This window comes from Marmota marmota, unplaced genomic scaffold (assembly GCF_001458135.2).
Source record: "Marmota marmota marmota unplaced genomic scaffold, marMar, whole genome shotgun sequence".
Classification (NCBI taxonomy): Eukaryota; Metazoa; Chordata; class Mammalia; order Rodentia; family Sciuridae; genus Marmota; species Marmota marmota.
This window is the reverse complement of record NW_026000005.1, coordinates 20706063-20731513: the sequence shown is the minus strand read 5'-3', so window position 1 is coordinate 20731513 and position 25451 is coordinate 20706063. Positions and strand designations below refer to the sequence as shown.

General features: G+C 38.5%; 1 protein-coding gene and 1 long non-coding RNA gene across 14 annotated transcripts in view; one reads left to right on the top strand and one right to left on the bottom strand.

Annotated features, from left to right (window-relative positions):
* Cflar (CASP8 and FADD like apoptosis regulator) overlaps window positions 1-25451 on the bottom strand; it is a 55801-nt gene that overhangs the window by 3200 nt on the left and 27150 nt on the right. For 12 of the 13 annotated variants that reach the window (XM_048808288.1, XM_048808291.1, XM_048808285.1 and 9 more), the window contains 5 exons: window positions 24192-24241; window positions 23380-23461; window positions 20686-20784; window positions 14228-14738; window positions 12226-12442 (listed from right to left, as the gene is read on the bottom strand). In XM_048808288.1, the coding sequence (XP_048664245.1) occupies window positions 12304-12442; window positions 14228-14738; window positions 20686-20784; window positions 23380-23461; window positions 24192-24241 (881 nt within the window). In that variant the 3' untranslated portion in view covers window positions 12226-12303. The remainder of the gene's footprint in view (window positions 1-12225; window positions 12443-14227; window positions 14739-20685; window positions 20785-23379; window positions 23462-24191; window positions 24242-25451) is intronic. The other variant, XM_048808295.1, reaches the window with a different exon arrangement.
* LOC107138605 lies at window positions 11661-23810 on the top strand. Its single transcript, XR_001503023.2, has 3 exons — window positions 11661-11789; window positions 20909-20914; window positions 23798-23810. It is a non-coding gene; the product is annotated as an uncharacterized LOC107138605 (long non-coding RNA).

The following is a 25451-nucleotide window of genomic DNA, read 5'->3' as shown; positions in this document are numbered from 1 at the left end:
AGTTCTCACTATTTTTGGAGTTTGTCATCTTCCATATCTAATAAATACCGCATTAGGAATATTTATGGCCTTTTGTTTTCCAATGAGAGGTATTTCTTCACTTTGCTTTTACTTTAAACATAGATACTATAAATATAATAAAACCATATTTTCTACCCTGTGTTTTTCAGGTAACATTAATATATGAACAATTTTAAATAAAAATTTTTCGTGTGATAACGTTCTTTGTAAAAACAAAGAACTGGTTAAGGATATGGGCCCTGAAGTGACTCTTCACAGCTTGAGTTCATATCCCAGCTTGGGGGGACCACAGGTAACTGACTTAACACAACTTTGCCTCATTTTCCTCATCTATGAGTAAGAAGAAATAATATGATAATAACACCTACCTCATAGAGCTGTTATGAGGATCAAATAAAATAATTTATTTCAAATGAGCTAATAACAACTCAATTAACGAAAGCTCTTCCTATTTTTACCTAATTTTACTACCTACATAAAATTCCATCCTATTACTGAACAGTTGGCTGATTATCAGTTTGGGGCTATCAAAAATTTGAAATATTTTAGTGCACTTTTCTCTTTTATACATATTTTTATTTAAATTAATTTTTAATTGGTGCAGCATAATTATACATAATAGTGACACATTCATACATGCACATAATTTGATCAATCTCATTCCCTTGTACCTTCACTTTTCCTTCCCTCCTCCATACCCTGGTCCCCTTCTTCTACTCTGCTGGTCTCACTTCTAATTTCATGAGATGCCCCACCCTCTCCTTTTAAATTTTTTGCCCTTTTTTCTCTGTCTTCCACATATGAGAGAAAACATATGACTGACTCTTGACAGTTTCTGAGTTTGGCTTATTTTGCTTAACATAATGTTCTCAAGTTCCATACATTTTCCTATAAATGACAATTTTGTTTTATGGCTGGATAAAACTTCATTATATATATATATATATATATATATAAACACACTACACTTTCTTTGTCTGTCCATCTGTGAACCAAAGCCTAGACTGATAGCTTGGCTATCATGAATTGTGCTGCTATATATATGGATATGCATATGTCATTTTAATATGACTTTAATTCTTTAGAATAAATACCAAAGAGTAGTATAGTTGGTCATGTAGGGGTTCTATTCCCACTCTGTTGAAGAACCTCCATACTGATTTTCATAGTGGTTGAGTACAATCCCACATCTTCTCCAACATTTATTAGTATTTGTATTCTTTTTAAAAATATTTATTCTTAAGCTTTAGGTGGATACAATATCTTTATTTTACATTTATGTGGTGCTGAGGATCGAACCGGTGCCTTGTGCACGCTAGATGAGCACTCTTACCACTGAGCCACAACCCCAGCCCTAATATTTGTATTCTTGATAATGACCATTCCAACTGAGATGAAATCTCAGTATAGTTTTGATTTGCATTTCCTTGATTACTAAAGCTCTTGAACATTTTTTCATTAATTTGTTGGCTATTTTTATTTCTTCTTTTGAGAAGTATCTATTTAGTTAATTTGCCCATTTATTGATTGAGTTATTTTGTTAGTTTTGTTTTTGTTTTTGTTTTGGAGTTCTTCATATATTATGGATATTAATCCTCTGTCAGAAGACCAGCTGGCAAAGATTTTCTCCCATTTTGGAGACTCTCTCTTCACCCTATCAATTGTTTCCCTTTCTGTAAAGAAGTGTTTTAATTTGATGCTGTCCCATTTATTAATTCTAAGTATTATTTCCTGAGCTTTAGGAGTCCTATTGAGGAAGTCATCGCTTGTGCCTACTTGTTGGGAGGGTTGACCTTATGTTTTCTTCTAGGAGTTGCAAAGTTTCTAGTCTAAATCCTATGTCATTCATCCATTTTGAGTTGACTTTTGTGCAGAGTGAGAGATAGGGAATTACTCTCATTCCTCTGTACATGGATATCTAGATTCCCAGCATTAGCTGTTAAAAAGGCCCCAATATATGTTTTGGTGCATCAAGAATCAGATGACTATATCTGTGTGGGTTTGTTTCCATTTCTCCTATTCTATTCCATTGGTGTATATGTCTGTTTTTATGCCAATACCATGAAATTTTTGTTACTATAGCTCTGTACTATAATTTGAAATTAAGTTTTGTGATGCTTCCTGAATTGCTCTAATTGTTTTTACTATTTTGCATCTTTTATTCTTCCTAATGAATTTTAGACTATTATTTCTAGTTCTTTAATAAATGTCATTGGTATTTTGATGGGGATTGCAATGAATCTGTAGATTGCTTTCGGTATTATGGCCATTTTAACAATATTCATTCTGCATATCAAAGAACAGGGAGGTCTTTCTATGTTCTAAAGTCTTCTTAATTTCTTTATTCTGTGTTCTATAATTTTCATTGTAGAGGTCTTTTTCCTCCTTGGTTAGATTTATCCCTAGGTTTTTGTTTGTTTGTTCATTTGTTTGTTTTTTGGTACTGGGGATTGAACTCAAAAACACTCAACCACTGAGCCACATCCCCAGTCCTATTTTGTATTTTATTTAGAGACAGGGTCTCACTGAGTTGCTAAGTGCATCGCTGTTGCTAAAGCTGGCTTTGAACTCACAATCCTCCTGACTCAGCTTTCCGAGCCGCTGGGATTACAGATGTGCGCCACCACAACCAACTCATTTGCTTATTTGTGGCTGTTGTGAATGGAACTGTTTTCCTGTCTTCTTTCTTAGCAGCTTTATTATTGGCATACAGGAAAGCTGTTGATTTTTATATGTTGATCTTATATTCCACTATGTTTATTTTTTATCAACTATAGAAATCTTCTTGTTGAGCTTTATGAATATCCTAAGTATAGGATCATATCATCTTCCAACAGTGATAATTTTATTTTTTCCTTTCCTGTTTGTATTCCTTTTATTTCCTTCTCTCCTGTAATTGCTCTACCTAAATTTCAAAGTACTATTAAATAAGTGTGGTGAGAGTGAACTTCCTTGTCTTGTTCCTCATTTTAGAGGAAATATTTTCCGTTGTCCCTCCCCCATTTACTATGATGTTGGCTTTGGGTTTGTCATATATCACCTCCATGATATTTTTTAAATATTTATTATTATTTTTTTTTAGTTGTAGTTGAACACAATATCTTTATTTTTATGTGGTGCTGAGGATTGAACCCAGGGCCTTGCACGTGCTAGGCAAGTGCTCTACTGCTGAGCCACAATGCCAGCCCCACCTCCATGATATTTAAGTAAGTTCTTTCTATCCTTAGTTACTTTACTGTTTATATTATGATAGGTGCTGAATTTTGACAAAAGCTTTTTCAGCATCTATTAAGATGACTGTGGTTTTCATCTTTAATTATATTTATGTGGTGAATTACATTTATTGATTTCACTTGTTGCAAGAATGTTGAACCATCCTTGCATCCCTGGAATGAAACCAATTTGATAATGATGAACATTATTTTAATGTGATATTAAATAGGATTTGACAATATTTATTAAGGATTTTGGCATCTATGTGCATCAAGGATGTTGATCTGTAGTTCTCCTTCTTTTATATGTTTAGGTATCAGGATGATCCTGGCATCATAGAATGAATTTGAAAGTATTTCATCCTTTTATATTTCATGGAATAATTTAAAGAACTTATTGGCATTAGTCCTTCTCTAAATATGAATTCATATAAGAATTCATCTGATCTTGGGGCTTGCTTTGTTGGAAGGCTTTTTATCATTGCTTCAATATCATTGTTTATTATTGGTCAGTTTAAGTTTTGTATAGCCTCTTGGCTCAATTTTTGTAGGTTGTATATGTCTAGAAATTTATCTATTTCTATCTAATTTATTGGAACACAAGTTTTCAAAGTAGTCCCTAATGAACCTCTGGATTCCAGTGAGGTCTGTGGCCATAGCTCCTTTTTTAACTCAAATTTTTATAATTTGGGGGCTCTTTCTCTTTATTTTGGTTAGTTTGGCTAAGGGCTTAGCAAATCTGTTTATCACCTCAAATAAACAATTATTCATTATGTTGATATTTTGTATTGCTTTACTACTCTCTATCTCGTTGATTTTTGTCTTTGATCTTCTTGTCCTGGTTTTGGAATTGACTTGTTTTTTGAAGATCTTGAGATGCATCATTAGTTTGTCTGGAATCTTTCTTGTTTTTTGAAATGTAGGCACTCATAACTATAAACTTTCCTCATGTCTAGCCTTCTAGTGTTCTAGACATTCTGATACATTTTTAACTATGTTCTCATTTGTTTCTAGACTTTTAAATTTCTTCCCTGATCCTTAGATGACCCATTCATTGTTCAAAAATGTGTTATTTAATCACTCCATATTTTCACATAAATTCTGTTGTTTTTATTGCTATTGATTTCTAGTTTCTTTTCACTATGATTTAGTAAGGTGCATGCAAGAAACTTTAGCAGTTTTTAAAATATTTGCTAAGACTTACTTTGTGTTCTAAAGCATGGTATTTTGAAGAGGCTTCCATGAGGGGCTGAGAAGAAAGTGTATTTGTCTGTTAGGTCCATTTAATGTATAATATACTTTAGGTATGAAGAGTTTTTACTGCTTTTATGTATGGATGACCTATCAATTGGTGAGAGGTAGGATTATTGCATTGGGATCTGTCTGAGTCTTTATGCTGAGTAGTGTTTCTTTTGTGTCATTGGGCATACTGATGTTTGGGGCATAAATAGTATCAATGTGTCTTCATGTTGGATTGTTCTCTTTAACAGTATATAGTGAATGTCTCTTCTGAATAATTCTGGCTTGAAATCTGCTTTGTCAGATATGAGAATAGCTTCTTCTGCCTGTTTTGAGGTTCCACTTACATGTAATGTCATTTTCCTTCCTATCATTTCCAACTTGTGGCTGTCTCTGCCTATGAGATGATTACAAACAACATATAGTTGGATCTTGTTTTTTAATCCAGTCTGAGTCTTTGTCTTTTTTGAAGAGTTGAGACCATTTACAGTGTTATTATGAGAAATGTTTATTAATTCTTGCAATTTTGATTTATTTCTAATGTATAATTCAGTCTTGTTTCTCATTTGCTTAGCTATTCTTCTAATGAGATTCATCCATTTATGAGCTCTGGAGTTTGTTTTTAATTTCTTCCATATATAGCATTTCTTTAAGTATTTTCTGTCATGCTGGCTTTGTAGGCATACATTCTTTTTTCCTATATATTATTTTAATTTCTGTTTATTTTGGAAGGTTTTTCTTTCCCTTATATTCCAAAGGATAGTTTTCTGGATATAGAAATTTTGGTTGACAGTTATTTTCCTTAAGAGCTTGGAACAATGCCCTCCTGAGTTTTAGAGCTTATTTTGAGAAATCAAAAGTAATTCTAGTTGGCTTGCCTTTTTACATGTGACACTATGTTTTTCTCTTGAAGCTTTTAAAATTCTATCCTTGTTCTCTGTGTTAGGCATTTTAATCATAATGTTTTAATTTGCATGCCTCTTATATCTGGATGTCCATCTTATTTCCAAGGTTTGAAAAGTTTTGTTATTATTTCCCTGAAAGGGTTATCTATGCCATTAGTCTGTATCTCAGATCCCTCTTCAATTCCAGTGATCCTTAAATTCGGTCTCCTAATGCCCCAGAGTTCTTGTATATTCTGATCATTGTTATTTATTTTCTTTATTACCATCTAAATATTAAAGGCTGAACACTTTCTCTTCCAGCTCTGAGATTCTGTTTTCTACTTGTTCTACTCTAAAGGAGAGACTTTCAACTGAATTTTTGTTTGATTCATTATACCTTTCAACTTCATGATTTCTATTGTATCTCTATCTCTTAAATTTGTCATTCATATTCTGTACTGACTGCCTTAATTCATTGTTTTTCTGTGTTCTCTTGGAATTTGCTGCTCTTTTTATAATTATTCTTTTGAAATTTTTTTGCGGGGGTACTAGGAATTTATCGTAGTGATGGCTTTACCACTGAGCCACATCCCCAGCCCATTTTATGTTTTATTTTGAGACAGGATCTCTCTAAGTTGCATAGGGCCTTGCTAAGTTGCTGAGACTGGCTTGATCCTCTTGCCTCAGCCTCTTGAGTTGTTGGGATTATAGGCATGCACCACCACACCTGGTATTCTTTTAAATTCTTAATCCAGTATTTCAATCTACTTCAATATCTTTTGAGTCAGTTGTTGGTGAATTATAAACCTTGGGAGATGTCATGTTACCTTGTTTTATATTTCTTATGTTTCTATTTTGTGTTATGATTTTTTTCATCTGTTGGGACAGAGTTCTCTTGTACTTTGATGGGAGGGATTTTTTTAAGGTACAACCTTCTCTTGGTAATGTGTTCTGGGACATCAGAGTGTTGTAAGTTGTTGAATATATTTCCAAATGGATGTTATTAGTATAGTTTCCCTGATCATTTGGGGGGATGATAGTACACTTTGATATAGCACTGTAATGTGTTGGAGCTTAAGATCCCACTTTTTCTGTAGGACACACAAGAGTGTGATCCTTCTAGCAGATCAGGCAGTTGTGTTTTATACAGCAGGACATATAAGGTATGCCCTCTGTGGTAGCTCTTCTAAACTTGACAAGTCTGTATGTCTGTAATTTAGGAGTGCTCTAGGTTGAGTCTCTACATAGGTGTGATATCCACATCTGCCATAGGAGCAGATGTTCACAAATGGGACCTGAGGCCCCTCCCTAGCTGTTTCTATAGAGGGCCTCTGTGGGAGTTTTTTGCTCCTCTATTTTGTGTGTGTGTGTATGTGTGTGTTAAAGTATTGCTGAAGTTTGAGTGGGTTTGGGACCAAGTGTGCTGTCTTTTAGCTGGGTTTGGGGTGTAGCTCAGCAGTATAACTAGATTTCCAATACCTCACAGAAAAGGGGGATATAAAAACCAGCAACAAAGGCAGAAAACAATATACAGCATTAAAGTAAATACTAGGAACCTACCATGATATCTATAACTCTAAATAACCACACAAACAAGAATGGTGGGGTTGGAAATTAACAATAGCAAAAAAAAACTACAGGCATGAACTAGACATGTCATTAAAGTAAACACCAGGTGTCCACTACAACATCCACAACACCAACGGCCACTGCAACATAAATGATGAGGCAGGAGTTATATAAACTAAATGGTTTTTAAATATAATAAAAATACAGATAATTCAGAGAAAAGAAAATGGAGTAGGAAGGCAAAAGGAAGTTAAGAACATTTAAAAGGGGTGGACTGGGGTTGTGGCTCAGCAGTAGAGCACTCACCTAGCACGTGTGAGGCCCTGGGTTCTATCCTCAGCACCACATATAAATAAATAAAATAAATGCATTGTGTCCAACTACAATTAAAAAATAAATATTTAAAGAAAAAGGAATATTCAAAAGGTGAAAGGAGAGAAGAGAAGTAGCATGTGAAGACATAAAGAAGGAGAGAGGAAAAAATAAAAGAAACAAAATACAGACTGAGATAGAGAAAGAACAAGATAATTTGGTTATTACAGAGAGAAGAAAGTGGAGAAATTAACAAGAGATAAAAACTAAAACTTAAAAATACCTTCAAAAAACAAAACAAGCCAGGTGTGGTGGTGCATGCCTATAATCCCAGCAGCTGGGGAGGTTGAGGCAGGAAGATAGAGAGTTCAAGAGCCAGCCTGGGCAACTTAACAAGGCCCTAAGCAACTTAGCAAGAACTTGTCTCTAAATAAAATATAGAAAGGGCTGGGGATGTGGCTTAGTGGTTGAGTGCCCCTGGGTTCAATCCCCAGTACCAAAAAAAATAATATTAACAAAAAGATAATAAAAAAGAAAAAAATGATAAAAAGATATATGTGTGTGTGTGTGTGTGTATCAGCAAATACAAGAAAAAATCTTAAAGAAAAATTGAAGAAAGGTGGTTGAAACTACTGACAAGGATAGACGTTCATTGACTATACCAGACTTCCAGACTGTCCTTCTTTCCATTTCTTCTTGGGTTATGCACCCCTTAGAGAAAGCAAGGGCTGAGGGTTATTAAACCCTTTCTCGTTTTTGTGTTGCTCACCAAGCTGCTGACTGGAGTGGCCTGAAATCAAAACAGATTGAAATGCTTCTCGACTTCCCTACTCACCAGTACTAAGTAGAATGGAATGGGAAGCAGTGTCTGTTGGAGTTTTGTCTGGACAGACTAGACAGATGTGCTCCCAGGGTGGAGCTTCTGCAGAATTCTAAATGGGAAGTTCCATTGGCTGAAGTCTAGCTCTGATCAGAATTTTGGAACTTTGTCAGATGGTATCTACTCCAGAGAAACTAGATCAGGTAGTTGCTGATCTCTTCTGGGCATGTGGATCTCAGGAGCCTCCCCAGAATTCTATTTGTAGGTCTGGGTAACCAACCACCCTGGATGAAGTGGGCACAGCGCATCTCAGACACTCTACTACCTGTGAATATGGCCTTCCTGAGCTGCATCTCAGGTTTCCTGACCCTCTTCAGCTGGTGGTCCAAGCCAACAGACTTGAAGGGAAAGAGCTGTACTCCCTATTGTATCTCTGACCTAAATCTCCATGATTACAATCTTCTCTGTGCCTGTTTCAATTGCGAGGTGCACCCTATGCCTCAGTAGACACTGGCTGGGACAGTATGACAGTATTCACAATGCTCTCTTGGGTTCCTGCAGCAACAAGTTCCTTCATGACCTCTACCAGTTGTCTCACTGCCTCAGCTCTTCACTCCCATGTTGAGAGATCCAGGGCATCAGCTTTCTGTGCAGCCTCTGGATCAGCTAAGTTCCAGCTGCCTTTTTATTCTACAGGTGTTCCAGTGCCAAATTTGTCTGCTGTGTTTCTCTCTCCCTTTGTGTTGTCCTTCCTCTCTGCAGTGACCTGGAGGTGCTGCCACCCTCTGTTGACACTGATGAGCTCTTTTTAGTCCTGTTTGAAACACCAGAATTTCTGAGTTTCTCTATGTCTGACCATCCTCTATTGAATTTTGGTGAATTCCCTCAGTCACCCATCTAGCTGAGCAGTATTCCCATTGCTCAAATCCCAAGCTGTGGAGTAACTGGAAAGTACAGACTTCCTCTAAACCACCAATTTTGTTCTTTCTTATCTCTTATATTGCCTTAAAGAAATATAAGTCTCCATGTATATTTTAGAACATTTTATTTAAACAGGTAATAAATAAGTTTAATAAATAAAACAGACACTTTATTCATTTATGAATTTATCAGCATGACCCTTCACTCAGAATTGTTTCTTACTATGTTGAAAATATTTCATTAAAAATTATAGACAGTGAAAAATAAAAAGAAAAGCACTTGAAAATCCAATGCTTATATACAAGCATAAAAGAAGGAATCAAAGATTCCACTTTAAAATAAGGAAAATAACTTATAGGACAACTGGATAAAAGACAAATACAGTGGTCTTCAAAGTTCCCCACACATACACCACAGCTATCTCCTAGCTTACCACTCACCACTACTCACACTGTCTCACAGGGCTCTGTCACAAGTACTCCCTCACTTGATTCATGTCTTCTCCTGCAACACTTCCTCTTCTTCACCTCAACCTGTTCAAATACTATGGATTCTTCAAGATGTGGTACAACCTGCCTAATAGCTTACATTCAATGGCATAACCAAATATGCTCATAAGCAAGCTTCATTTCATCCTCAAAACAATTCTGATGTAGGGAAGGGAAGGCAAGGCCTCATTCCTCCCATGCATTTTGGGTCTGTAATCACAATCCCTCTTCCTTTCATGCAAAACACCCCTTGTTAGTAAGCAAGACTCACAAAGAAAACACTCATCACTCATTTCATTGAGATTAAGGGATTGACTGATGCTTGGAATTAGATCTGTGATTTCAGGTAAATGAATAAAGTGTCTAAGTAAACTCATCAATATTTACATATAGAAATTTAATTTGATAGTGGGTTGAAGATGTAGCTCAGTGGTAGAGTGCTTGCCTAGCATGCATGAGGCCCTTGTTTTGATCCCCAGTACAGAAAAAAAATTAATTTGCTAAATTTATAGCTTTATTTATATTATCTTAGTAACATATGAACATCTACAAAACTAAAAAATTATATAAATAAGTACTATGTTTCTTTTGAGTATTTACAATATTGGAATGAAGCAAAGAAGATGCTATACGTGGCATTTTTAAAAATAGTTTTTAGTTGTCAATGGACCTTTATTTTACTCATTCATATGCAGTGCTGAGAATTGAATTCAGTGCCTCACACGTTAGGCAAGCCCTCTACCACTGAGCCATAACCCCAGCCCCTATACATGGCATTTTGCGGTAAATTACTGCCTCAAAAAAAGAACAAGGTGCTGTAATTGTTTATGATAGTAAAAAGAATAAATGGAAAATGCTTGTCACTTGGTCTAGATGGAACTGCAGAAGGCAACCAAAGCTGTATTAAGATTCCTCTTACATTCTCTCTATAATAATTAACATGGGGTGCTGGTTCACAGGGCCACACAGACACAGTATTTCCTCCTGATGCCCCTAAGCAAAGATTAAATATAAAGATAACTGCAGGAGTCCCCCACTCACTAAACAATAACAGCAAGATTACTTGAAATAATAGCCAGCTGTAGTAGTGCACGCCTGTAATCCCAGCAACTTGGGAGCTGAGACAGGAAATCACAAGTTCTTGGTCAGCCTCAGAAATTTAGCAAGGCTCTAAGCAACTTATTTCTTAATATTAAAGTTATTTAATTATCATATAATTACATGAACACACATATGTATGTCTTGTCATTAAAATTAGTAAAGACATCAAGATCCTACTCTTTCAGCAAATCACCCATATTTAAAGATGTTTCCTTTGCATACATTTTATGTCCATAAAATGCAGCAGTATAATTGAACGTTTCAAGTGGTGTTTTCAAATCTTTACAGTTCTAAATACATTAAAATATATTATACCCTTAAAATAACTGCTTACTATACTACCTCTTTCCTGTTCAAACATTATCTAAATCTGCCAATACAATATTGAATGAGAAGTCTCAACATGATAACAAAACATGTTGTAGGTGGCACCAAAGACAAATTGTGTTTTGTGCTCCAGGATGAAGTCAAGTTCTTTTGGCTTTAGTGACCAGTGTTGTCTATATTAAGTTTTAGTCTGTCAATATTCTCTAATCTCCCTCATGCAGAAGAATACTTCCTTGATAATGGATTGGCTAATGCTGTCTCTCAGTTACTTTAACACTGAGCAAAGGTTAAATATTTTTTATAGATAAGGTCAATTCAGTAGCTGAATTTGCATCTTCCCAGCCTGTTGCTTCATGGAAATGTTTGTACCAACTATTGTTTTTCTTTGGAATCACTTTTCCACCAAAAGGCATGTGTTTCCAATGACTGTTGTTCACATCACAAATTAATTGGTTACTAAAGTTTTATTTGGAACTTTAGCAATTTATGTAGTAGTTGAAGTATTTACTGAAATAATGTAACACTCTAATTCTCACTTTTTAATTTAAGGATCAAAGTTTTAGTGGAATTTTTCAGTTCAACTAGCACTGAATCTTAAAAGTTGATTTTTAATTGACATGCTATTTCTATTTACGGGGTAAGAATTATTTTTTTAAATTTCACATTTAAACTTGCCTTTGAAAGCATAGTCTCCTTTCAGGCAGGAAGGCGTAATAGATTAATTGTTTCAAAATCAGACAGGAAGGTATATTGCAAGTTTCTCTCTCTGTCTCTCTCCCTCCCCAACCCCTCCCTCTCTTTCTGCCATTTGAGAACAGAAGATAGCTCTCTGAAAACCATGAAGGCCCTCACCAGACACAGGATCTGACAGCACCTTGGATTTGCTAGCCTCTATGTAGCTGCCCAAATGGACTAAGATAACCTTTCTCTTACACTTAAATCTTGGGAGCAGGAAAAAAATTTGCCAGGTGATACACAAAGTTTTGGTTAACTGTGGTTGTTTCTAGAAGGCAAGACCGTGTTTGTGGTGTTCTGATTTCCTCAATCTGCATTTGCATTTTACTTTTTAAGATGGAGTATGGATACACACAGGTTAACTGGATACATTCTAAAAGCTGATCTCTGTATCTTGGGTTCACTTGATTGGTACTTGCCCAATTCAACAGTGCTCAACTGTTGTTTTGAAGCTTTTCCCTCCCAAGGCTGACCTGGCCAGCTCTTTCAGCAACAGATGCCGATACTTTCTTCTCAGACAGTTCAAACCCCACTTCCAGTCAAGCACTCCTCATAGAAGATAATTTCAGCATTGTATAGGATCTTATTCCACATACCATTCACATGCATGCATGCTTGAAAACCACTCTCTCTCTAGAGATGGAGACCTCCAGGTGAAGAAAGGTTTGGGGTTTTCATGTGGGAGACAGGATGAGTTTCTTTCTCAGGGTGTGTTGCAAAAAGAGGCAGTACTTTTCCTTGGCAGAAACTCTGCTGTTCCAATCATACACTTTGCGGTTGAGGTCAAGGTGGAGATCCAGAAGTGGGCGTTTTCTGGAGGAAATGAGAAAGGCAAATTTTGATGTCAAGCAAATATCAAAGAGAAGACATATTGTCATTAGAGTAAAATAAGCCAACAGATGTGAAAGTTCTTTGAAATTGTTCCTTTCTAGACATTCCACAAGCTGCTTCAAGAATGATCCAAACCAGTTGGTGGCACTGGTCCAACAGCCACAGTTCTCTCTCTGTAGAGAGCAGAATTTTATTCTGAGAACACACTGGCTGGACCATAACCCACCTGGGTCAACTATGCAAATGCAGGATGGGTGTAAAGGGTCAATAATACCACTGGCCCATAGAGCATCAACCTTTGAAGTCCGACTTGTTCCTGCTAAGGCCCTTCCCTTCCTGCTGCACCACCATGGAGGGGGCTGGGGAAAGAAAGCTGTGAGATTTGTTCCTGGGTCTTCAGAGCTACAACCCAGAATGCATTCAACAGGCGGCTCAAAAATATCATTCTCAATTATAATTAAGAGGCACTACAAAGGCCACTTAAGGTATACTGTGGCTTCCCTCAGCCTATCTAGAAACCAGGATGCCAGTGTTTCCTTTAGGAAAGCATTCTTGACAATAAACATCAAAAATGTTTACAGCAGCCCCTTATCCACAGAAGATACATTCTAAGAGCTTCAGTGGGTGCATGAAACCACAGCTAGCACCATATATCTACATTGCATATACTATGCTTTTCCCAAAACTACATACCTATGATTAAGCTTAATTTTCATATTAGGCACAGAAAGAGATTAACAACAACAATAATAAAAATAGAACAATTACAACAATATTCTGTATAAAAGTTGTTTAAAAGTTATGAGTAAGTTATTTCTGTAATTTTCTACCTAGTATTTCTAGACTGTAGTTGACGGTGACTGAAGCAAAGCATCAGATAAGGGTGATTACTGTATGTAACAACAATCTGCAGACCTGAACAGTCAGATGCCATTTTTTCACCCATCAAACTGTCAAAACATGGAAAAAAAAAAGAGCATGCAGTTATCAGTGAGAGTTCAGGGACATAGAAACTCTCATATGAGACTGGCATAAGTGTCCTAGAAGACAATTAGGTCAGAGGTATCCAAAGCTTGCATGCCCTTTGACACAGTGGTTCCATGTCTGGGAATTCACTCCATGGAAACAATTCTTATAAGCAAGATGTCAAGCTGTAAAGATGCTTTTAACCCTTTCTTTGTGTAAAAGTAAAACAGTATCTGATGACTAAGGGTCAGTTGAGTAAAATAAGCTATAGCCATATTGGTAGCTGCTTTGCAAAAATTAAAAATGATGTTGTCCCAATGTGACTATTGACATGCAAAAATGTTTGTGATCTACCATTAAGCAAACTAAAAGTAAGTTGTAAAGTAATAGTCAATGATGATTCCATATGGGTTGTATCTAGGATTGTGTGGGAATCCCCCCCGCCCCAAAAAAAAAATGCCTGGAAGGTGGTACACTAACATTTGGTTAACAGAGGATGGTTCTAGTTAGGAGGATTACAAATGCTTGTTACATTCTGTTTTCAGCATCTATATTTATGATTTTATGTATTGTTCTTGTAGTAAGAAATTTTAAAATTTCTGAGCTTTAAAGAAAAATATCCAAACTACAAGCTGGCTAACATAAAGTGTTCGTAAGTTGAACTGGTCTATATTATACCCCTAAGACAAGCCTAATGGGGAAAGAAAAATCCCTTTCCTCCAGGAAGGCATCAAACATGACATCAAACATTTGGTAGCAGGACAATAAATGAGGTCAGGATTGGTCTCCTCGGTGGCTCACCTTTCTCGCTGCAGCTTCTGAGAGAGGCTCTGCAGGTACAAGGAGGGTGAGCTAGAGGACTGCTCCAGCAGGGACACACTAGCAGTGCACAAGCTCCAGAAGAAGTCAGCTTCTCGGTGAACCGTGCTTGGCCCAGGCTTTGGTTCCTTGGATTCCACATTGGTCATCGCTGGACTATCGACCTCCAGCAGGCTGCTGTCTTCCTTCTGGCCCTCAGACACCACATAGTTCTGAATAAAAAAGAGCTTTGGTTTCCCTATGAGGGAAGGACATTTGTCCCCCATGAATATCCTCCTGATATGATGCAAGGATAACTCTGAGTGAGTCTCATCCACGCCAAACACACTTTGGGAGCCTCCTCGGCTCACCAGGACACACACAAAGCTGTCATGGTGTCGGTGTCGGGGCAGATTGGCAACTTGGTGAAGGATATGGCTTATGTCTTTCACACGAAGATGCAAAAAATTTTGGACTTCATAGCCCAGGGAAGTGAAGGTGTGTCGAAGAACTTCTGGAGAAAATAAACAAACATGGAAAACAACACTGGAGTCAGAAAAGCCCAAGAAACTGGAATGCTAGGAACTGGGTATCTAGTCTAGTCTCCTTTTCTTCTTTGTTTCTGTGTGACAGTATTTTAAGGGGCCTGAAAACTGGACAGGAAGAAGAAATCCAAAATATGAAATATGTGACTTTCATGCCCCAGGTTGACAAGGCTGGTCTGTTCTCCACTGACACCACCAGCATATGTGACCATAGGCACAGACAGCCCACTCCAGTCCAATCAAACAAGAAGAACAAAATCTTTTTCTTTTCAACTGAAACAAAGTTGGGGATTTTTAAAAAGGCTCTTTCTTAAAATAACAAGTCTTAACAATAACCCACACATACTGGAATGGAAGTGTTTGTGGAGTACAAATCCAAGCCTAGATCCAAATAGCTGTAGAAATAGCAGCACAGGTCATGAGTTCCTTCAACCTGCCATGGACTGATTCAGAAGCCCTTTGGTTTAAGTCAAGACCATTTCTGGACTTCCCAGTTCCTATCACAATCTGCTTCCCAGTGTGACCAACCTCTGCCTGATCAACTGAGACTTAGCCAAGATTCTCTAAAATACCCCCAAAGAGTCTTCTCCCAGGCATCCTGAGGGCCAGTGTAAGGTAGTAGCAAGAGCAGACATTAATCCAGACAGCCCTGACCTTACCACCACCTTAGGCTATATGACTTCAAGAAAGTGGGATTCTCTGGCTTTAGTTGGAATGACAACCACCTTACAAGACTGTTGTGAGGATAAAACAGTACAAATAAACTCTTGGTGCTCAGTAAATATTACCTCCTATTCTCTTGTTTAGAATCTTTTTGTTTGTCTTCTAGAAGTTTGGATGGCCTTACAGATGCAACTAAGTTCATTTTTCTCATCTGCTCAGTCTACCCTTAGTGGAGGAATAAACATACCCTCATAAATCAATTTATATATTTTCTAATAGAAAATAGAAACTTTTTTTCTTCTCCATTCAAAAATCCATGTCCTTTTGACCCACCCATTACACATCTCTAATTTTGTGACAGAAGTGATAGCATGGGACTGACAAAGCTAGAACATCAAAAGGATACAATTTCCACTTGACTTTTTCTCTCTTTTGAATGCATCGCCCTGTGGGGAAACCAATGCTGCTTCTTGAGAACACTCAGGCACCTAGCACCTTGGAGAGACTCAAACGCAGAAGAACTGAGGCCTCACACCAACAATCAGTACCAGCTTCCCCGCCATGGCAATGGATCTCCTTAGCAACAGATCCTCCAATCCCAACCAAGTTTTCAGGGGCCCTTTCTGACAACTAATCACCAGAAAAATGGGCCCAAACAGCCCAGCTAAGCTGATCCTAAATTCCTGATCTACTGGAATTGTGATAAATATAATTAAATAAGTATTGTTGTTTTAAGCTACTAAATTTTGAAGTTATTTGTATACATTGTTAGATAAATAATTCATGAGAAGAGTTCTTTGATTTCTATCAGGAAAAGGGAATGACAGTCACCCTGACTTAAGACTGTAGTTACTTTTTTCTTTTGCTTGTTAGGGTCACAGTTAAGTATGAAAATAATAATGAAGAGATACAAAGAAGGCTAATAAACCTCTAACGAATCAGCACATGATTCTCAGGTTTCTGATAGCCTGTTAACACACTTGCCCTGGTAAGAATGCTGAATGGTGGAAAGGCCTGGCTGCAGTGACCCTAGCCATCTCCCTAGGCTGTGCCCAAGGGTTCAGTGCCCAGTACCATACCTAGGCTGGACACAGCACAGGACAACAAGATAATATAGTCTAAGAGAGCAGCCCTGTCACTACCACTTCTTTCCAAACACTTCCTGTCATGACACACATTTCTCTTCATGGAGTGATCTCTCCTCTAGGGGGCAGAAGCAAACAGGGAAACACCAGATTCAGAGCTCTTTTGTTTACTTGTTATTTCCAGCTGGTTCCCTTCCTTCAAAACCCTCTCTCCTCATTGATAAATGCCCTTCCTTATCACAGTCCTTGAAAGAGAGCTCACCACAGTCCCTCACACGTTTCTATGTGGGAATGGGACTGAAATGTTGTCCTGGTGCCTTCTAGCTTTTTCCTTTATCTGGGTTCCCTGGTGTAGTCCCTGTCATGTGGCAACCAGTAGGCAGCTGGCAAAAGAGGAACCAGTCTTGGAACCACAAGATCAGATTGTAAATTCCAGCTCATGCCCCTCCTCCCGCTCCTCTTCCTGGAGCCTCCACCTAGCCTGATCTTAGAAGAGAACCCATCTATACTAGCAGGCGAACTAAGAAGGGAATGGGAATCTGAGGTCTGGGGCAGGAAAACCTTACTTAAGAGAATTGGAGGGGGCGGGTGGGAAACGCTAAAGGCAGAGATGAAACCAAAAGCCATGCTAGTCCCAGATGCCACAACTAAGCCAAGAAAAACACCAAATCTGGATGGGCCTCAACAAGACAGAGTGGCTTTCCAATATCCCTCTGTCAAGAGGGAGTCACCCAACAGACACAGCCCAAAGTCACCACAGCTAACGTTCCTCGTTAGTATATTTTCCTCTGTTAGATGGTGAGGTAGGGTGGGCAGGGATGTAGGCTGGCATTTGTTGTTTTCCTTCTGCGCCAGCAAGAGCAGACAGCCCAACCTAATTTACAGAATGAAGGGGGCTGTGACAGTGTGACTGAGTAAATTACAGCTTCTGTTTATTCATCTGTAAAATGGGATTGATACTAATATACCTAAACCATGTTTAGGTTTTGTTTGTTTTATGTCCTGTGGTGGTGGGGATCAAACCCAGGGCCTCACCCATGCTAGGCAGGTACTCTACCACTGAATCACACCCACAGCCCTTTTAAATCTTATTTTTGAGACAGTGTATCTCTGAGTAACCCAGGCAGCTTCAAACTTGTGATCCTCCTCCCTTAGACTCCCAAGTAACTGGGATATACACTAAACCTTGTTCTTCGAAAGGTATCTGTAAGGAGCCAATGAGATTTCTGTAAAGATGCTTGCAAACTGAATATTTACTCAAATATAAGAGACAAATCAAAAGATTAACGAAGCCATTTCAAACTCCAAGCCAGGGAGCCTGTGAGCCTCTTCATGGAAGCTGTCTCTTGAGATCAGAGGAGGTCTCTACATTCTCATTAAAATGGGCTCAGGGCAGATAGATTCTGTGTCCCATATACCACTTCACTATCATGTCTTCACCAACAAATAGGGGAAGAAAAACTTGGGTGCTGAGTTTGGAAAAAATAAAAAACTTCAACAAAAAGCAGAAATCCACTTCTCTTTCTACATATCCTGGACACCCCACTCCCACCCTAGACCTAGCTTGGTAAATTTCAACTTTGAAAAGACCTTCTAAAATAATGGGTTTTCTTCTTCTGGCTTTGCAGTTAGTACAGGGTTTCTGGTAGAGGGGCCATCATTGGCACTACTCACAGGTTTGGGCAATCATAATTAAGCCTGAGGAATTTAATCCAGTGAAATGCCATGACCTCATTAATTTAAAATTCATTTTTATCTAAATGAGGGCAACTTATCTTCACAATTACCCTGAAAAGGGCTCCATTAATAGAATAAATAAGAGAATTTACAATAATTTATCAAACATCCTTACTAAGTTGGGTTCAATAAACATAAAGCACATGAGCAGAATACATGATGGGCAGGATTTTCTGAGTGGGAAAGGGTGTTCTGAGGTCCAATTGTGTGGAAAATGCAAGATTGACAAGGTTAAAATAGTTCTATGCAGGACTTCCCAAAGACCTTACCAGGTGGATATACTTTTTGAATCTCTAAAAGGGGAACAATTACAGAGCATTTCTCATATTGACTTGACTGCAGTACTCAGCTTTTACTAAGTTTCCACTCTTTTTACCTTATAGAAACACTGGGATACAGATCAAGAACACAAAATCATTCTTGTCCTTAGAGGAGCTTTTAATTCAGGGAAAATAAAGCCTATAAATGTACATAAAAAATGACTGAAATGTCACAAGATTCATGGTTCAATCTAGGAAAAGTAGGTGGTTAGAGAAGCAAGATCAGTGTGATCTAAAACACTGGAGAGGGCACCATGGAAAAGGTATAATTTAAGCTGGGACCTGAAAAAACAGGGCCAAGGACCACCCCCTCCATCACCAAGTAGATTTGATGATGAATGAAAGCAAAGATAGAAGACTGACTGAGAAGGTAGGAGCAGATTTGCCTAGCATATATCAACTTGCACTTGTTCAGCCAAGCCACAGAGGGCTCACTTCTACATACACTCAAAATTATAAACTACTTTTTAAATGTCTTCTTCATAAAGCACAGATGATTACTAGTGATTCCTTCCAGACCAACTTATATTTGGAGAAAATCATATCAATAATAAATATGTCAGCTGCATGTCAAGAGAGGTTTTCAGAGTACCCCAGACAACCTAAAAATACTTTGTTCTTCCACATATCTACAGTCCTTTATCCACAATTGTAGCATCTGAAAAGCTCAGAAAATCTTAAGTTCTTTCCCCCAAATCATTTGGTGGCAAAACCTTTTCTGAACCCATGAGATCTATCCCATTTAGTGGTGAATATTCATTCATTTTGCTACCAAAATATTAACATATTTGACTATGGGGTGCTATCCTGGGCCACACTAAAGTGTTCTATAAATTACAGTATATGTAGCGTGTTATCTTCCTAAACTCTAGAAACTTCTAAATTTATGGATGCTGTGAAATAAGGGATTGCTAAGTAGGACAGCCTCCAAGTGACTCTGCTTTAAAGGGAAGTTCCATTAATGATGGTAGCCTTTCAAGTAAATAGCTGCTTAGTCCCAGAGGATAAGAATGCCCAGGAAAAAAAAAAAAAAAAAAAGCCCAATCACAGACTCCTGGTCCTTGCCTGCAGGAGGAAGCCTTCCATAATGGTATAGTAACACCAGGAGCGAAAAACAAGGAGGCTCCACTGCCTTGGCTTTCCAGGTGGCCAGAAGCATGCAGTGACTGCTCCATCTGAACAAAGCCTCCATCTACTATCTGGCATGTCACTTGCCACTTGTCTTTGTAGCTCACAAGCAGAGGCCACAGTGGTTGTTCTGATCCCCTCGCAGAGATTTTCCTATAAGTGTTACTACAAGAAAATGCTACTGGTCAGGATTCCACCTATTCCATTAAAAGAAAAAGAGGAAAAGGAAGCCAAGAGTTCAAGTTCAAGTCAGCAGCACCAGCAAAGGGTCTCCACTATACTCCTGTTGCCCTGTTAGAAGAGGAAATCTGCAGTGTCTGCTAGAAAACTGAAGAGTTAGCCAGTTTTAAAGCACAGGGGAAAAAAAATCAAGCTTTCCAGAAATAGCAGAGAAGAAAAAAAAGAAAGGGGAAAAAAAACTTCTTAAAATCTGCAAACACCATCTTTTACTCAGAAGCCTGGAAAACATTGCTTGCCTCCGCCCAACTCTCAAAGTCCACCTATCAGCAATGTGATATATTTGTTTCCACATTCCTAACAAGATCAAGAGTCTGGTACTCAAATGGCCAATCAGGGCCCAGCATAGGCCAGCCTTTGCTAGGTCACTGACACAGGCCACAAGGCACGATAGACTTGTTTTTTAATTCTATCAAACTGACGTAATTAGTCCCAAATCCCTAAGCATTAATGTCTGCCTCAAGAAGAGGTTACTGACCCCTATGAGGATTCTTCTCAAAAACAGGTCACATAGAATAACCCTGTCTTTACTCACAGCCTGGCTTCGAAAGCAGACTCCACCTCATTGCCTCCACAATGGCTTTGCACTGGGCCAAGAGTGGTACTTTGTACACAGTAGGTGCTCAATAAACATTTATTGGATAAGAAAAATAATCAGAAAAAAAATAATCAGAAAAAAACCCCACATAATCGCTCTAGATGAAGACAACCAACTACCAATACGGTGGAAATAAAGTGTGCTGCACCTGATTGGGACGACTTTCTACCAAAGCAGGATTCCAGGTCCAGAGTTCTCAGTGAAAAGTCCCCAGAAGGTGAGGGTGTGGAAACAAAGAACTGGAGGCCTAGAGAGAGTGTATGAGAAGGGGAGATTGTGTCCTTCCACTTCATGATAATTAACACACCCCTGCTGCTCTAAGCCTCAGCTAAGTGAATAAGTGGGTTCAGGGCACACCCCCATTTGAGTAGAAGTGTGTTGTCCTGTTTCCTATCCATTAATCAGCCACCTGTGCCTCAAGCCAAATTATCTGTTTTGTTCCGAGGGGCAAGAAGGGCTTGAGTCAAAAGAACGCTGATCCTCAGGGGAAGGGCAGTGATGAGCATCTGGAATACCCTTTACTGACCCAAGCCCAATCTAGCCCAGAATTCTACCATTGAGATATTGAACTTGAAAGGAGTCTACTGACCAGGAAGGACTTGCTGCCTGGAGCTACCATTTTGACTCCTGAGGTTCACATACAGACTCATCAGTAGCCAAGGAGCAGGAAAGGGACATCTCAATGCACCCGAAGCCAGTACCTGCTCACATCTCAGGCCAAAGGTATTCCCCAAGCTCTACTTCCAATTCTACCTTCCTTTTCCATCTTTCTCCCTTCTCAGTCTCTGCTCCCCTACTTTCTAGCTTTTATACTTAGATTTTCTTTCTCTGCCAAGCCCATTGAGACTGATGACTGACAGAAGTGCTCCACCTGGGTTTTCCCTCAAGCATTCACCCCCTCTCAGGTAACTGCCTGCATTTCAGGATGCCACACCTGTGGAAACTTGCCCCACTAACACTTGAGCTCAGTGCAGGGCTCAGGTCCTCAGTATCCTGATCCCTCACTTGTCTGAAATCAGATTTCATATGCCAAGCATAAAGCCATGGTGAATGTTTGGTTAGTATTTTGTAACTAAAATGAAACAAAATGAGAAAATAGTGTTAGCTGGCATTAGTACATGGTTACAATATGCCGCTCACTGTTCCAAGCTTTTTATAAGTATGAACTCACTCTGCCCAACCACTCTATGAGATAGGTCCTATTATTAATCCAATTTACAATAGAGAAACTAAGCCTTAAGATACTAGAAAAGTTGCCCAAGGCCACAACCTAGGGCACTACAGATCCATAGTTTAAGCTTATGCCAATTATATTCTAGGACCCAGCTCTGACCACACTCCTACAATGCAGAAAAACACAAATATGCATTTAGTCTCTGTCCACAAAAGACCCACAACTCAGAAAGGAAAGCAAGCACAGACTTTGGACTTTAGCCACAAATAACTGAGTTTTTCAATTTAAAACAGGACATGGCTTTATCTCTATAACTCTTTCAATACAATAGATATTCATAAAACAAAGAAAATCATATCCAGTTAGGAAGTTTTCTGCTGGTGAATCAAACAAGAATGATAACAACTACAAGTAAAGGACAATTACACAATCTCCTTTAAAACAGAAAGTGTCTCACTGGAAAGTTATTTCCTCGTTCTTATATGGGCACTAATAGCTAAAAAAGAAAGGACATTTATCTATAGCAGAGGAGACAGCATTTCTCACATCTGACCAAAAATAGGACATGAGAAAGCAGGATCATAGCTGAAATCCTGGGAAATTCAGTCTTGTGTCTGCTAATTTGACCTTCTCTTAGACTCCTTTTCATAAAACTGCCCATGGTAACATTTTAAGTAAAACTAAAAGATAGTTCTGACTCATTCTAAGAGAATGTTGAGAAGCTGGAAAATGTGGAACTATGATGATCATCCCCACAAGGAAGAGATAAATAATTAAACAGAATGTTCTTCCACAAATCTGGGCTCTTGTCGTTCTCTTTTGATGCATCATCAGTGTTTCAGTTTGAGTCAGACCTCCAACAGCCAAGCAAAAGAATCTATTCAGACCAAAGGCCAGCAGACATCCAAGAGCCAAGCAAAAGAATCTATTCAGACCAAAGGCCAGTGACACCCAGGTACATCAACAACCAAGTAAAGGATGCATACCTAAGTGACTCATGGCTCACATAATATTCAAAGTCCTCTAAACAACACACACATTTATCATATATTTCATGTCCCCAAGGAAAGTGAAGATTATCTGATAATATTGGAAGCCAGAATGCCTTCCATTATAAATGTTCCTTGAATCCCAGGACTCCTCCCTGCCATAGTATCCAGGATGGAAAGGCAAGACCAAAGCACCAGCCTTCATTGGTGCTTTAGGGGTCCCCAAATTCATTTCATTTGGGGTCCCCAAATTCATTTCATTTTCCTCCCAACACATAGCTAGACCAATTTATCCATGTCCACCAGTTAGCTGGAGCCCCACAAATGAGTTCTAACCAAGAGAATGTGGGGGAAAATGATGCATATCACTTTCAGATCCAGTCTCTAAATCTGTTATGAGATCCTCCACACATTCTCTCTTTTCTCAATTACCAGCCAGATGGAGAGGACCCTGAAGAAGACTCCACAGCCTTGGAAGGTGATGGAGCCACTGAGTGGCCACGCTGAGCAAAGCTCCCCCATTCCAATCCACACCACACTATGATATAAGTGAAAAACAAATGTCACAGTCTAGGGTGTTTTGTCACAGAAGCTAATGTTGATAACCCTATTGAATACAACTCATCTGTGCCATGATCACACTGGGAAGCATCAATCAATCTGCGGCTTCCACACCTACCTGTGTCATTGCCGATGCAATCAATTATCAAGCAAATTCCAAGGGGCTTGCTCTGCATCTTGTATATCTCTTCAGAGATGTGCTGGAAAGAAAGACAGAGATTGTTAAAGATTCTAGATACTGTTCTGTTTCCAAAAGGTCCCACTTATATTCCATCTCTTCTTTTGAAGTTCCTTAAACATCTCTTTGTTGGCTGAATCACTCAGCAGATACAGCCTGAAGTTATCATAGCTGACATTTTCTGTTAATACCAAAATTTTTCTCTATTAGTGTAGTGCTTAAGACAAACAAGTTATTTCAGTTTTTACTTAAGTTAAATGAAAATTATAGTCTTTTTGCATGTCTTAGCTTTACAGAATAAAGATCATTTGAAACAGGGAGAAAAAAATGGATCATATGTCTCCACAGTAACCTAAAGTAGAAATAAATGATAGTTTTCCAAACCAGTACAAATGGTTGTACTGTTGCCTCTTCCTAAGAGAAGAGGTATCAACCCAAGAAAAAGCCAGAACACATCAAAGTTCAGTGTGTTGTCCCTGCCTTCCTGTGCATTCAGTAATCACTCAGCTGAAACAAGAGGTGTCACTTTGGAGTCTCCCTGAATTCCAAAGTTCACTAACAGAATCCACTTTAGTATTTTTCTCTTTGTTAGACTGAAGTTTCCTTGGCAAATGAGTTCTCAGGAGAATAACATGCAGGGTGTCCCGATGTCACAGAGAATTCTTTATTGGTAGTTATTTTTAAAGAAGTCAGTGTTCTCTGCAGACACTGTGCATACAATACAATACCACATCAGATAATTTATTCTGTACCTGAAGGAAAAAAGCTCCTGATTCCTGAATGGATGTCTTTACTGGTTCTCCTGGGGGATGAGAGAGAAATAATTTTTACAAAGCATTAGAAAAAAGTCCACATCAATGCAGGTTGAGTTTCTTTATATCACAACTGTTCTTTTTGCCTATTTTCTTCAACCCTCTCCCTTTCTCTGCCTATACTCAGCCCTGAGGTTCCAATCTTGTACTGAAGAAACTGGTTGCTTAAAAAATAAAAAGCATCCATGCTATACTATGGCTATGCAGAAAAAATACTTAATGGCAAGTGAAAGAAACCTCTCCCTTACCCATCTCCAGGTGAAGACCAGGTGGTCAGAAAGTTTTAACCTGATAAGGAGAATTCAGTATTCTCATCACACAATATTGTATTTTCCTATATGTTCTTAAACTGGACAAAACCTAAAGCAAACAGCTTAGAAAGTGTAGAAAAGGGAATGCTTACATGTGTTTGATAATCATAGAACAGGAAGCCAGTGTTTTCATATTGACATTGAGTTCATATTGACACTAGGAGATCATAAAATAAAAAGCTAATTTGAACCATCTCACCAATGTTTTAAGAAATAGGGTGTTGATTCAGGAATTAATTAGCTTTTCACCAGCCTTTGCTGGAGAGCAGAATACTAGGTAGAGAGTGATAGGCATGAACCACACCATCTGGCTAATTTTGCCAAAATGCTTCTAAGTTTCCAGGTGCACACTGACAGCAGTAGGCTGGGTCATAAGGCATTGGCAAGAGGCCTGCCACACAAGGCTCCCATCAGGCCACGGCCCTACTTAAACGTTCATGATCCCCTACTAAGCAGAGGACAAATTCCAAGCTACTTGCATAAAACTGCAGCCCTCCATCACTGCCCATCAGTCCCTGATTCCTGGTGTCCTCTAGCACAACTGGCTGCTTTATCAGAGTAAAAGTGAGTCTCAGCCCTCACTTCAGGGAATCCTCTAGACAAGCAAAAGAAGAAACATTTTAAAAATTATGTTGTGGACTCAGGCACAGTCTGTAATTCCAGCTACCTGGGAGACTGAGGCAGGGGGATGGCAAATTCAATGCCAGCCTGAGCAGCTTAGTAACTCTGTCTCAAAAAATAAAATTTAGAAAAGGACTGTGGATGTTGCTCAGTGGTAGAACACTCTGCCTAGCATGATGTCATTTGATCAAGTGCTGATGTTTTAAGAGAAGAAAGACTGCATGGGTTGAAATAACCAATTTTTTAACTTTACTTTTTTTCTTTCCTC